This window comes from Populus alba, chromosome 13, assembly GCF_005239225.2.
Source record: "Populus alba chromosome 13, ASM523922v2, whole genome shotgun sequence".
Taxonomy (NCBI): Eukaryota; Viridiplantae; Streptophyta; class Magnoliopsida; order Malpighiales; family Salicaceae; genus Populus; species Populus alba.
The window spans coordinates 4480168-4495172 of record NC_133296.1 but is presented as its reverse complement, the minus strand read 5'-3'; the positions used below and the strand labels follow the sequence as shown (position 1 = coordinate 4495172).

At 32.9% G+C, this 15005-nt stretch overlaps 2 protein-coding genes across 2 annotated transcripts; one reads left to right on the top strand and one right to left on the bottom strand.

The window, feature by feature from the left end:
* Positions 1 to 465: 465 nt before the first annotated feature.
* Positions 466 to 5392, bottom strand: LOC118036530 (uncharacterized). Its single transcript, XM_035042254.2, has 5 exons — positions 4872 to 5392; positions 4131 to 4181; positions 1894 to 2027; positions 1263 to 1363; positions 466 to 1162 (listed from the first exon to the last, which is right to left on the bottom strand). Exons 1-5 carry the CDS (start codon positions 5253 to 5255, stop codon positions 981 to 983), a joined length of 852 nt encoding a protein of 283 aa, XP_034898145.1. The 5' UTR covers positions 5256 to 5392; the 3' UTR covers positions 466 to 980.
* A 6256-nt stretch (positions 5393 to 11648) lies between these two features.
* LOC118036443 (uncharacterized) lies at positions 11649 to 14790 on the top strand. Its single transcript, XM_035042140.2, has 4 exons — positions 11649 to 12186; positions 12338 to 12550; positions 12800 to 13018; positions 14374 to 14790. Exons 1-4 carry the CDS (start codon positions 12181 to 12183, stop codon positions 14422 to 14424), a joined length of 489 nt encoding a protein of 162 aa, XP_034898031.1. The 5' UTR covers positions 11649 to 12180; the 3' UTR covers positions 14425 to 14790.
* Positions 14791 to 15005: the final 215 nt, after the last annotated feature.

Sequence of the window (15005 nt, the reverse complement as noted above, 5' to 3'; positions counted from 1 at the left end):
ATAATTGGGCCATCAGAGTTTGAACTATTGCGAAGCCGAAGAAAAACTCATGATCAGATCAGGTTCATAAACAGAACACTTGCAGTCCATGCCCATATATAAGAAAACAACCAATTCAAGCGCATGCTAGCAAACTGGATAGATTCAAGGTTTGGATCCATAATAAAGAATAGAGCAAGGAGAAAAAGGAAAGAAGAAGATATACTGGTTATAAGATCAAAACCTAGGGTTAACACTAGAGATGAAAAAAATTAGCAGCTTATCCAGAGATTGTGAAGGATTGAAATGGCAAAACTAATTGAAAACTATGGGTCATCAAGCCAAGAATCATGGAGGAGAACTAATGACTAGAAACTAGTGTATATAAAGCACACCATAAATTAAACCTGTGAAACTGCTAACGGTTGTCGTGATCAGACATTTTTTAGGGTGTTTTTCTAGAGAGAATGAGAGGAAGGTGGCTAGTAAAAGCACAAATCGTTATCTCATATTATTATTTTTTTAACAGAACCGATAAAAGGATGCCCTCAAAGAACCATGTATATATCAAACTAAACATGTTCCTCCTCCATAACATTACATGGCAACCAAGGAGGAACTATATTTAAATACTCTACAGAGGATAAATTTTGAGATACTTTCTTGGCCATCATGTACACAGCATGATGCCCTGAATTTCAAACATAACGAAAGCCGAGGATTCATGTCTCGTAACGAAGCAACAGAATATCATGAACAAAAGTAACAGTATCCCATGAAGAAGGATTGGGAAGGATCTCATTGATCCTACCTCCCTAGAAGAAGACAAGCGGGGTTTCATATTTTAAGAGAGAGATTTGTGGAAGAGCTCGCACCAGGCAACCCTGCTGTGGCTGTAAAGAGTTTGCATTTCCTTCCATCTTTTTTCCTTCATTAGGCAGACAACTTGGTTATCTATTATATGTACACGTGTTTGTCCAAACCAGAAGAAGTCACACCTCTTATATTTCCACCCTATCAATTGCACTCGCATCTTCATTCTCTGAATTGAATTCTCCTCGTGATATCATATTCATGATGGTCTTAGTGGCTTGACCAACAGCACGGGAAGTCTGCTTTGCAGCACCAGCAACAACTGGCTGCAGGGAGATGATTGGCAGACTAGCCCTCTCTTGAATCATAGCTGGATATCAAATAATAGACACGAAAACATCACTTCTGTAAATAACAAAAAAGAAACAATATGACTTGCTGTGGAAAAGATAGACAGCACAAGAACTTACACATAGTATGTTGGTGAGCAAGTGCACCAATCTGTCGAATTCCAGCTTCTGCTGCTTGAACTGCTTGAGCTGATTTATTGACCCCATCAGTTATCTCTTGGCTGTATGTCAATTGAGATAAACCATATTATTGTACTTGAACAGTATCCGAGAAAATGAAATCGGATACTTACAGGCCACTAAACTCTATAGCTCATCTTGTTAAGGTCGTGGTTTTTCTCTAGATATTAGTAATACTGACCATAATGCTATCATCAGACAGGCTCTCACCAAGACAAGCTGAAAATCTTAATGTTTTGAGTGTGATCACTAAGGCGGACATTAGACATCTATAAATTACTATGAAATACATAAATAGACACAACTAAAAGACCTATAAATCCTCATGGAACTTTTTTACTTCCCCCAGCATCTATATGTCACACTCCCATCACTTCCTTTTAATGGGGTAAGGAAACCCATGTTCTGTTTATAAGATAGGACGAAGCAAACGGACATGATCAGGCTCTTGCTTGTATGCTCAAGAAATACAAAATGTTCTTAACCGGCATTTGGACCAATGGAAAAGGGAAAATTTTTATGAAAAGAATTAATGATAAAAAAAGAGTTGTCATGAGAATTTGATTGTCACCTCAAATCACTTAATTCCAATGTAAGATCACTTATTTCCATGCCTGAAAGCCTAATTGCAGCCATTGTACTGGGCAGTTCCTCACGAGCTGTATCTGCTAGCTTCGAAAGAGATGTTGCTGCTTTCCCCATTGCCTGTCAAGCAGGGAGGAAAAAATAGAAGAAAAGGAACCAATATTGGCAACAGAACACTAGAATCGTTAAATTGCATAAGATAATTTGTATAATATTAAAATCTTCACAAATAGGAACTTACAATTACAAAAGTAACAGGCAGTTCAAATATCCAGAACAACTAAAACTCTAAGGATACAATAAAATGAAAATGCACAAAGCAAATAAAGGAACTGGTACGAGGAATTAATTAGCATGGAGAGCAATATACTGTTGAAACCCTTTTGCTGAATATTAATAATTTGTAAATTAACTAATGCTGGATTTGACTTCCTAAAGCTTGCACATTGGAAGCGGCTTGCAAGTAGTTGATTACCAACATAATTATAGTTATGTTATTTTCATAACATGGATCTAGTAACAAGGACTTACATGGTCAGACTACCGTTTTAGAAGTAAAAGATTATCAACTATAATTTTTTAGATATCATACAACTTTTCCTCCATAATTATCAACTCCATGAAATCATGCATTCAGTTTAAACAGAAAGAATCAGGAAAGTGTAATTTCCTGATGGAAAAATTAACTGTCAGTTTCTTAAAATTTCATAATAAGAAAGCTTGGCATAGAATTTGATGTTGGACGGTCAACATATCTGAATCATCAAACCCTAGCAAGCAAGCTAATCAACTGACTGATAGACCATTAAAGCAACTGATGCATCACACTGCACAAGCTACTGCTATTGGTCATAGCTACCCCATGTCATATCTCAAGAAATGCATGTCATGATACCTGCCTTCTTAAAACACAAACAGCTAAGGGAAAGTTAACTAATTTAGTATCAATCAGCTTAGTAATAATAACCTTTCTTAAAACATAAACAGCTAAGGGAAAATTTAACTAATTTAGCATGCAATCAGCTTCATAATTACCCAAACAACCTATCATCAGCATTCTACTCATACAAACATACTGAACAATACATTCATCAGCACAGGAAACCAAAGTGCATCCAGAAGATTGTCACCAAGACCAAAAAATGCACACAAGCAGATGATACATATATGTCAAATGTAATAGAGCAGAAACAGAGGCGAAACACTACGAAGAAACAGAGCAAGCATATCAATAAACATTTTTACTAACGTCAGGATTTAATAAGAAATCTAATAATTCTCCAAATAATATTCTAACTAAACAAAGAAAAAAAAAAGTCAATGTTTTATTCTGACACTCAAACTAGACCAGTTAGTCAATAGATATTTCTTCTTATGAAATATGATATCACCATCAGAAGTCAGCAAACGCCACGTTAAGATGTCAGAAGTGCATGAGCTCCCATTAGCAACCCCTGCTTCAAATGACATGAGCTAACATTCCTTTCTTTCAAACCAAGGTCATTATGGATTGATTAAATTCATGGGTGTCAATTTCTTTTCTCTGTCACTAAAAAATCAAAGCATGTCAGTCAAGCTTTGTCTCATAATGTGTCACCTAAGTTTGCAAGAAAAATATGCAATGCAACATCTGTTGCTTTCCAACAATACTAAAATTAGCAAAATGCACATAATAAAATACAAAAACAAAGCAACAGTAGAGGCAAGCAGATTTACTAAAGATAAAAAAGAAAACAAAAGGAGTGGTGACAAATAAAGAAGAAATAAAGAAGGAAATGGAAATGGGAAAAAAAAAAAAAAGAAGAAGAAGAGAAATGGTAAAGGTAAAATAGCTGGTAGCTAAACCATTTTTCAAGTTTCAAAAAATCTGTTAATTTAGGAGTTAAACTGTCTTCAGCAGGTGAACCATTTCAAGAAAGATATAATGAATTAATGAATTAGTTCGTATCCTCCAGAAAACAAGCATCAAAGATGCCTAAATTGGCAGTAATTCTTGAAAGTCTAATTCATGAATGACTCCTACAAACTATAAAAATGTAAGGATATTCACGTTTCACAGTTTTCTTCTTCTTCTTCTTTTCATAGTATGTGTTAACAGTGATATTATATTTAATAAAAGAAACAGCTTGCAAAAACAACAGGTTGGAATAAATTTGGCAAACAATCCTACGCTTGCAGTTATGAAAAGAGAACTGCAATCAGATGTAAAGTCAGATAACTTACATAGAGTGTTGGAACAGCAGCAACAACAAGGCTTGTAAATGCTATAGAAGTCTGCAAGACATCAAAGTAAGCCACAATTATCAGTAATCAAAAAATTGAGTTCAGACATTGCCAACAACTGCATTACCATCAAAGGGTAAAGACAAAAGTCATGAACATTTCATCTCAAAGAAATTATAGTTTCACAACACTGTTCAGCTGAAATATTTACCAACACACCTATCACAAATGCAGCATATTTTGATTGGAGGATTCAACTGAATCGGCACTATCAAAGTTGGAAAAAAACAATCAACATACCTAACAAATATATTGTTTTGCTTCATCTGCACCAAAATAATACAAACAGGTGGTCCTATGCAAGCAATTCAGAGCTTCTAGATTTATCAGAGAAAACACATAAACCATAGCATGTTATAAATGAATACCAATACAGTAAAAACAGTTTACAATTCCCAAATTCTAAACAATCTAACAACACCTTCATAAGCCCCAAATTAGCACAGCTAAAAAGCAGCTATCTTTCTAACACAAACCACCCAAAAAAAAAAAAGACCGATCAAAGACTTCATAGCCATTAAGCTCAAAAGGGGGGGGGCAACAGACAAAAGAATTTAATAGCCAAAAATCCGTTAAACATCCTAAACACAAAAACCAAGTTATTTTGTAAGAAAAAGGGACCAACAAATAATACCAAATTAAGCTAATAAAACTGAAAACAGAGAGAGAGAGAGAGAGTACCGTGCAAGCAATAAAAGATAAGAGAAAGAAAGCTCGATCACTCAAACTAAGCTTAGTCCATGAATGAATATAATTGGGAGCAACTGGATTCCCAACTTGGACATTCAAGTTCCTCTCCAATTCATCTGCACCAAGAACTTCAACATTTGAATTCAATGACACTTGTTCATTAGTGGAAGTGGATTGTTTTCTAGTGGGATTTGAAGAAGAGCATATTGGAATTAAACGAGAGGGTCTTGATGAGTTGGGGTGTGGAAATATTACGGAGAGAAAATGTTTGGGGTGTGGAATTGAATTTCTGGGAAATGGAATTGAATTCCTTGTTAGTGAACTTAATGAATTGAATATAAGAAAGGAATCAGCGGTTAGGAGATTGGGTTTCATTTGTAGCAACTTTTTGAGAGAACCGTTGGTTTTGAGCTCTTCTTTAACATTAACACTACTCCATTGGTTATTTCTTCCTTGTTTTTATTATTAGGGCTTTGTCCAGAAAGAAGAGAAGGGACTACCTCCTCCTTTTCTATTGTTTCCAACATATATACGTAAAACTGGATAAGTTGTTAACCCATTTCCTCGTCCGAGTCAAATTTTTATTAATATGTGAAAAATATTCAGGTGATAACAAAATTCGAGCAAACTCGCCTAAATTTTAATAGCACACGAATTTGGGATATGAAATCTAGATAATATGTAAAAAAAAAAAAAATGAAAAGAAATTGCAAATCTTAAGATTTAATAACTTAGTGTTAAAAAATAAAATAAAATAAAAATAAAATTTTAAAAACTATAATGTTGAAGAAGAGAACCTGATTTAACATAGGTTGACTTGATTAACTCAAGATTCATGATACAAAATTCAGATTAAAAAAATAAAATTTTAAAAGAATAACCTAGCAAAAAGAACTAGAGTTAAGAAAAAAAACATAAAAAAACCGAGCTAATTCAAGCTAACTTTACTAACCCTCTCTGGGGATAACCTAACAAAAAAAAAAAACAATGACAAAGCATAAGAGCCAATAATTAAATGTCAAACGGTGAAATTAAAAAAAAAATCAATATCTTAAAAAAAATGTTAAAGGATAAAAAAATTGAGTCAACTTGAGTTAGCTCAACTAACAAACCACCTGCGACATGAAAATGGGATAAAAAAAATTACACTTTCAAAAGAAAAACTTAGCAAAAAAAAAATTAAAGTAAAATATAAAAAGACATTGAAAAGGAAAACTCTAACTAACATAAGTTAACTTAACTAACATGTACTCGGGATAACACAACAGGAAAAAAAAAAAAAAAAGCAAAAGAATCACATGACATTTGACTACATGCTAGTGTGATTCGTTCTGTCTTATTGACATCACAGTAGTTGTAGCACTGCCTCAAAGTAGCCAACTCAACTAGCCTTTTTCTTGCCACATATTTGACAGCTCATGATGGCTACTTTGAGCCAACAGTTAGGATCCTTCTAGGTTGAACCAAGATCTAAGATTTGGCACCAATGGAGACCAAACATTCCTCTTCCACCCCTTATAAATAGATGTGGATTTTTATGGCTTGAGGGATGAGGAAATTGAGTCCAAAATTGACAAAAAAAGAAGAAGAAGAAGAAGAAAAACTAGCTTCCCCCCAATAGTTTATCTATCATTATCATTTTTTTTTTTCCTCTTTTCCATTACCATCGTGACTTCAGCTTCCTCAACCATCATCACCACACCAGCACCATGATCGTGAAATTGTTATGAATTCCCTACCCTTATATTACATGTTCATCTTCCTTGTGCCAAAATATGTTGCTCATGTGATAACATCCATTCAGAGAACATTAGACAAGGATGAAAATAGGCTGTTTTTATTTAGATTTGTGGAGAAAGGGAAGAGGGAAAAGGTAGAGAGTCTGCATAAAGGGGTAGGGCTCTCGCGTGGAACAAGTCATTGATGATCAATTATAGTTCTGTAAAACACAAGGGTGATTTTTTGGGAAAATATTTTTAGCCTACTTTATCTGAGTCAATTGCACAATAAAGGTCTATAAATGGTTGATGATAGTGGCAACATGATGACCAGAACTTGTTGATAAGTTCTTTCCAACATGGAGAGAATGATGTAGCTGAGTTTGTTGAGACTGGAGGATCTACCCTAAACAAACTATGTAAATAGCTTAATAGATGTTTTCTAGCGTAACAAGTCTAGGCCTAAGAGAAAGATTGGTCATGCCATATTAGGATAGTGGCTTGAAATGGTGGTAACATGATATTCGATCGTTGGATCATACTCAAACTTTTAAAAGAGATTCTACATGCTATTTTCTAGCAGGAAGAAATTGCATCGCTCATCAGACTGTTGGATCTCAGATTATTATGCCCTAAAGTTGTTGTTTGGGCTATTTTTTTTTATTTTGCCTAGATATTTTTGGAATTATTATTTATTTTTAGATTATATGTTAATTTCCTTTATGTGTTAGGATTATGATTTTTTTCCCCTAGTCTAGGTTGATTTTTCTAGCTTATAAAAGGCATTGTAAACCTTTTTAGGAGGAAGACTTGGTCATATTATTATTTTAGAAATAAAATAAGGTTTTAAGGCTCTTTGTGTTTTAACCCTAATTAAGTTTTTCTTTTATCTTTCTATGCTTGTTATAGTCTTGTTATGTTTTCACATGCATCACTAAGACACTGTTTGAGAATACGATGTAAACTGCTTTCCACGAAAATTCAAAAAATAATTAGTTAAATTTAATTTTTTATATATTTTTAGATCGTTTTGATATGCTGATATCAAAAATAATTTTTTAAAAATAAAAAAAAATATTATTTTAATATATTTTCAGACAAAAATCACTTTAAAAAACAACCACTATACCATACTTTTAAAAACTCTCTAAGTCATTAATATAGTATGTTTTTTTGGCATATGGACATCTAACTATAGTAGATCTCCATTTGACTGCTGAGAATCTCTAATTTTTACAAGCATAGCTATATCAACCGGTACACATGAGGCTAGAGGAATTTGGATCTTCAACATACTAAATATGGCCATTGAAGTGGCTTGTGCACTGAAGTACCTTCATCACCAGCGTGAAACTCCAATAGCTCATTGTGACCTTAAGTGTGTGTTTGTATTTGAGGTGGAGGTTGAGGTTTAGGTGTGGGACCCATTAAAAAGCAAGAAAAAACAAGAAAAAATAGCTTTTTGTGGTTGAGGTTTGTGCATAAATAAGTTGTACCCAATCACAACCTCAACCACAAAAGCAAAAACAAACACACTCTAAGCCGAGCAATATTCTTCGGGACAAATAAATGGTTGAACATGTGGGAGACTTTGGTCTAGCTAGATCTCTTTACGAGGCAGCCAACAGTTATATACCTTGTTTAATAATGTAAATGTGACTGTTTTTTAAATAAATTTTTGTGCTAAAATATATGTTAATAATTTTTTTAAAAAAATTATTTTTAACATCAGCATATCAAAATAATTTAAAAATACTAAAAATATATTAATTTGAAGCTAATAAAAAATAAAAATAAAAATATTTTTAAAAAATACTTTTAAAATACAAAAACAAACAAACCATAATTCCGTAAAAACTCTTGGAATACGAGGGCCTGCCTATTGATTACATCGCTCCTAGTACATCTACTAGAGTTCTAGCTTCTAAAGCCTTCTTCTTTGCAAGTATACATACTTTTTCTATGCGTTCGCTACACTCCATAGCTTGTCATACGCAACTTTTTCTGTCTTTTAACACTAATTCATTGTATATGATGTTGCAACATGCTTTGGGAAGAGAATTGCCAGCAGATGTTGATGTGTTCGGTGTTGGTATACTTTTTTCTGGAGATGTTTACAGGAAAGGGGCCCAAAAGTGAAATGGTCAAGGATACGATAGCACGAACCTATACAATTTTGTAAAATCAGCTTTGCCTGCAAGAGTGATAGAAATAGTGGGACCACAGCTGCTCCGGGAAAGATTAGGAGTTCTGGCGCTTCCTGGCCAGAGCAACACGATCAGAAATGAAAAAATCGAAGACTTAATCCAAATATTTAAGCAGGAGTTACTTGTTCTGCCAAATTGCCTCGAGAACAAATGAAAATGGATGATTTTGAAGGTGAGCTGCGTTCTACCAGAGACAAACTTCTATGAACTTCTTAGGACGAGGAGTGCACAGAGAGAGATGAAGTTTTTAGGATAATTGAAAGAGTAATGTTATGTGAATAGATCTTAAGAGAATTTCGTACAACCTCACTTTACTTATGAGTAATGTTTTTAGCCCTACAATTGCGTTTTGAATCATTAGGGGGATCGTGTAATTGGGTTATGTTTTTTTATCATTTTTGTTTTTTAATAAAATTTGAGAGCTTTTCTATGCATTCAATTAAGTTCAAGTCTTCAAAAATAAAAAATAAAAAATAAAAAAAAATCATTGTTACTTTAATCTAGATGCTTAATCCAAAAAAAAATTTTCTTTTTGTAATTATTCCTAATATTATCAATCCATTTATAAATTTTTTATAAAAATATAATTTCCAGATTTCATCTTTTTAAATTATCCATGAATATTTAAGCTCGTTTATTTACTGGAAAGTAATTTTTTTTAAAGTGAATTATTTTTCGATGTTTGGTAGTAATGAAAAACAAGTTGGAAAATACTTTTTAGTGTTTGGTTATGTTATGAAAAATAAGCTGGAAAATAATTTATTAACGTTTTATTATTTTCAAGTTTATTAAAATAATGAGGAACAAATCTTATAAATTAAAAAGTTTAATGAGAATGAAATTAAAAAATATATAATTTCATAAATTATCTCAAATAAAATAAATAATAATCAAAATAATAGAGATCAAATCTAACAAATAAAAAAATTTGAAAAATAAAGAAATTAAAATAATAATAATTACCATTTCATAAATTATTTCAAATAAAATAAGTAATAATTAAAAGAATGAAGACTAAATTTGATAGATAAAAAATTTCAATTAAAAAATAATAAAGGAAAAGCAAAAAATGATTATAAAAATAAGGACCAAAATTAATATAAAAATCAAATTCTAATGAATGAAATTAAAAAAAATATTAAAAAACAATATATATATATATATATATATATATATATATATAGCAATCAAAAGTGTGAGGACTAAATTTGATATAATCAGCAAATAATATAATATTTTAAAATTTTTTACAACTTTCAAAAAGTATTTTCTGTCCAAAATAAAAGAAAAATACTTTCCTAGAAACCAAATCAAAATTTTCTTTGACTAGAAAGTGTTTTTTGTTGACTAATTTCTCTAATGACAAATAAACACAGGAAAGTTTGGAAAATAATTTTCAGGAAACCATTTTCCGTCAAACAAACACCCTATTAATGAGAATGATTTTTTTATGTTGATCTTTTATATAACTTTTTAAATTTATATTAAAATTTTATAATTTGTAAAAAAAGAATCATAATTTTTAATCTAAAATATTAAATTATATTCAAATTTTTACAGGAATTTTTTAATATAATTTCCCCCTCGTTGAAATCAAAGGGGCAAAAGGTTCCATTTCTGATATTTTCTGGTTTGTGTGTGATTAATAGAATTAGCTAGTGACACGTGCAGTTAGCGTATTTTGTGATTTTGTTGCCGCATTCATTGTTATTATTATTAGAATCAACAACTTCACGCTTACTCACGTGAGCAAGATTTGGCATTTAGCACTCCCATTCACGTCCACCTTGATGGGTCCATGAGAAATTCTGCCGATGTTGAGAGGGAACACGGATTAGCCACCTCTGCATTACATGTCAGTCTTTGACCTTGGTGTCTCTCTCTGTTATCGAAGTTTCAGTTTGTTTTCTTCGCCTAAAAATTGACTAATTTGCAACCAGTCAGGGGAGGCGCCGGCTGGTGCGGTGGTGCCCTTTTGTCATTTACACAAAGCACCAAGGCGTGAGCCATGGGAAGTCAAAATAAATCGGCATTTTTCACTCCACAAGGCATGCGATCAAGGCCTGGCTAGTTGCATAAGCAGGAGAGAAAAGGAGGCTCCTGTTTTTACACCATGGAAGGAGCTAGATCTCTTTCTTTCCAGTTTCCATGGTCATGGCAAGCCTCACGTGCTCGCCCTTCTCCGTGTTTTGAAGCGTTGGGCCCACCACATTCATTGGAAAGAAAACAACACCTTCGAGGGGCAGCAAGCTCATGACCCCCCAGGCCTCCTCCTTCTCACTTGTGCTTGCTGGTGCAGGGCTCTATACTAGATGTCTATGGGGGTTGCTTCCTTGATGGTTTTTCGAACAATCTTTTAAATATTTTTGACTTGATATAAACAAATATCATGTTTTATTTGAAGTATGGAATGTCAAAGAAAGGGAGTCGGTCTAAAAATACAAGAGTTTAGGGGCTGAACTAAGAAATAAATAGCTGAGCCTTTTAATGCATGCGTTTTTTTGGAAAAATAAACATATGTACAGCTAATTGGCCTTCATTTAGCTTCGCGGTGCAAATATATTTCACACAAAACACGAAAAAGTATCATTTTTTTATATATTTTTTCTCGTGAAACGTAGTTTGTACCGCAAAAGCATTACGTGGCCAAACGAGCCCTCGCTTTCGATGCAAATAAACGACATGACTGCAACTTTTAAGCTTCCATTTATCTTCGAGTCCAAAATCGTTGCATGCCAAAAGTTGAGTGACCTCCTGCATCGATTTGAATGCCCAAGTCAAAGGGGACACGTTCTTAAGCAAATGGGGTAAAAGCAAAACCCATCTTTAACTTTTCAAGCTCGGCCAATTCTCCAGAGTCAGACTCTCTTCTGTAACAGTCACCGACCCCAAATCGAGGTGGAAATAAAAAAAAAAAAAACCCATTAAAATTGTAGGTCCCTATTTCTGGTCTCCGCGTTAATCTAGCTTTAGGAAATCCTTCCTTGCAGATAAGCTCAACGAGGATTCAGAGGTAAGAAAAGGTAGCTCGATGTTATAGTCTGAATGGGTTGACTAAAAAAAAGAAACCTAGCAACACGAAAAGACCTGCCCAAGCTCTTTTCATTCACTTAAAGCTCTTAAGACTATACACTTCTACCTTTTACGCTAGAAAGAGCTGAAATGTATCTTTCTTTGCAGAGTCTCTCTGCAATTCTGAGCTCGAATTTGTATCTTTTATCTTGAATTTTTTATTCTGAGAATTCCCATATCCTTCCTTTTAAGCTTTTTGTTCTTCCCTTCTCAAGCTCCGATCTTTTTCTCTACCCTTTATAGCACCTTTTTGTTTCGGTCTCTTCTCTGGCTTCTTGCGTTGTACTGCCATAATCGACCAAAATGGATGTAAGCTCTCTTGACATTTCTCGGCTTCTTATCTTCAACCTCTCTCAGATTTCGCTTCTTTCTGTTGTTCTCTTTTATCCCTCTTTTTAATTTCAAGAAACTCTTTTCATTTGCCTTCAAAATTGATTTTTTTTTGTTTTGTTTTGGTCAGGAATGGAGAAGAAGTGGACAAATACCAGCATTCGGAAACTGGGACCAGGCAAATGACCTTCCAATCACACTGTATTTTGAGTCTGCAAGACAGGCAGGATTGATTCGACACAGTACTAATTCCTCTGGAGAATGCGGTCATCGGTACATGCGTAGTGATCTACATGCTTCTGATTTCAACAAGCCTTCGCGTTTTCATGTTCCTCCCAGAAAGGTTCGTCCTTTATTTTGCTTTTTAAAAAAAAAAAAAAAAAAAAAATTCTCCCTCCTCCCCGTATATACACGAACACTGCTTTTTTGTTAAAGAATTTATCTGGAAGAACATAAAAATCTGTACACCTTGATTTGTATGGTTATATTCTCCATATATTCTTACATGACTTATGGTTATAAGAATTTAACAAGGAAATGATAGTAATGATGAAGGTGTGGAATATTTTGAATGATGGTGTTGAATTTGCAGACAAGAATGAGAGAGCAGCGAGGCCCGCATTCAAAGGAGCAGAGAAAGCAGGGCAAAGTCTGTGACGTGACTGAACCGGCGAGGAAACAACAACCCTCAATGCCACATTGTCATAAAACGGACGCTGTAATTTGTCCTAAAGCTCCTCTGAAGCCTCCTAAAGCTGTTGATGAAGATCTCTACAAAATCCCACCGGAGCTCCTCCGCTCCGCCAAGCGGGTAAGTTTTCTTGTTTAATTTCCTCCTTGTATATTTTGAACAAAATAAAGATGCAGCACTACATTTAATCACTGGGGATTGTTACGTGGAAATAACCTTTTCCTCCTCGGTTTCAAAAATGAAAGCATTGGTGTTGGTGCAAATTTTGTTTTTTCAATGCCTCAATGATTATTAAAGGGTATATTTATTAAAAAAATAAATAAATAGTAAAATTACTTATTTGAGCAGCACTTGAGATGCTCCTCTTTAGTTAAATGTACCCTTTGTTCTTGAAGCGTCGTTGCATTTTTTTTTGGGCACGTGATAGAGGATAATGGGTGGTTTGTTTTCAGTGATGTTTTTCTCTCTTTCTCTTTTTTTTTTTCCTATCCAAAAAGGACATGGTTGTTCTTTTTATTTTTTATGTTTTTAATTTTATTTTTTTTATAATTTTTTTTATTTCAGTCCTTATTCAATTAAAATTTTATTAGTCATCATTCAATTAAAATTTATATTGTTTTATTTTTTCTAATTTAACTCACATTATTTTGATTTATTTTTTATTTTGTTAAAGTTATTTCTCTTTTTTAATTTAACCCTCCAATTGAATATTTTTTTTGTTACAATCTAATTTATTTTTTATTTCAACTTTCACCTCTATTCTTTTTAATTACAATGTTTTATTTTAGATTTTTTTATGTATTTTCCCCGTTTTATCATCATATTTAATTTGTTAGGAATTGAGTTTTATAATTTTTTTTATTTATAGTGCTCTCGATCTAATAATTTAGATCATAGTTTTGAAGAGTTAATGTGGTTCAATAACCATTATTTTACTCATTTTCTTTTAAGGTTTTATCATTTTATATTTTATTTTTTAAAAAAAATAGTTTTGTGATTATTTTTAATTTTTTTTTATCAATTTATTTCAGTTTAATGATTTATATCATAAATTTTGCAGACAATAAGTACATGAATTCTAATTAGACCAAGTCATAGCGAATAGCCTAAAACCATCCATGTCTTTTTTTTTCTAGCATCCGGTTTTGAATAAAACTTCTTCTCAGTCCCTGGATTTCTTATTGATGTAGAAATTTTGGCAATATTTTGTGGAAATGTGCTAAAGAAGAAGCCAGTCGTTGCCCAGAAAGGTCATCATTTTGACAAATAAGTCTCAAAATGCCCACTAAAATTAAAACAAGTTTCATTGTAGTTGAATAAATTTGCTAGACAGTACCGTATGAGGCCATATGGCTGCAAGAAGGTTGCCTCAAATTAAGTAATTGTTCGTCTTCATTTATTATATTTTTTTCTGGCAAGAAAACATCAATAATAAGTGATTTAATTATTATATTCCTCTTTTTTCTTTCGTGCAGAAGAAATGCCCCGGATTGTTTTCATGCCTTGTGCCTGCCTGTGCTTCATAGATTATATGGAAGTGAAAAAAAAGAAGAAAATAGTGTTCACAGCTCCAAGCCCTTTTTTCCCCACCAGAATGCTTAGCTTATAGTAGCAGTAGTAGTTAAAATTTAATAGTAACATAAGCTATGATCAATGAAAATGGGATTCTGCTATGCCATTTGATAATTTGGCTCCAGGTTTTAATTTCTCAAAGTTAGGCCTCACTGACGATCGAATGAATGATTAGGTATACATTTATCCTTCTCTCTGCTTTTCTCGGCAATGATACATTTCTATTTATAAAGGAAAGAGAATTGCGCTGTAATAATTTATTGAGTTTACATTATAAAAGAAAGATAAGTGAATGCTGGCGCTGGGCTTACAGGCACTCATTATCCCAACTGATGATTATCTTGATGGATATACTAGGAGTAAGAAAAAAAACTAAAACCGTTTAAATTGAGAAAATTAAAAAAAAAGTAATTAAAAAAATTAAATCGTGAAAAAAACTAGAATTTTTTTTTTAAAAAACCAATTGATTAGGTTCGGTTTTAATTTTATAAGTTTGAAACTGAAAAAACTAAATCGAACCGAATTGAACCCAAAC

Bases quoted from the DNA above. Each gene is read 5' to 3' on its own strand.
- LOC118036530 (XM_035042254.2), bottom strand. From the start codon at position 5,255: ATGAAACCCAATCTCCTAACCGCTGATTCCTTTCTTATATTCAATTCA. The intron at 2,028-4,130 runs GTAAGTTATCTG...CCTGCTTGACAG, and splicing joins CTGCTGTTCCAACACTCTAT to GCAATGGGGAAAGCAGCAAC. The intron at 1,163-1,262 runs GTAAGTTCTTGT...TTTGATATCCAG, and splicing joins TGCTCACCAACATACTATGT to CTATGATTCAAGAGAGGGCT.
- LOC118036443 (XM_035042140.2), top strand. The intron at 12,551-12,799 runs GTTCGTCCTTTA...TTGAATTTGCAG, and splicing joins TTCATGTTCCTCCCAGAAAG to ACAAGAATGAGAGAGCAGCG. The intron at 13,019-14,373 runs GTAAGTTTTCTT...TCTTTCGTGCAG, and splicing joins TCCTCCGCTCCGCCAAGCGG to AAGAAATGCCCCGGATTGTT.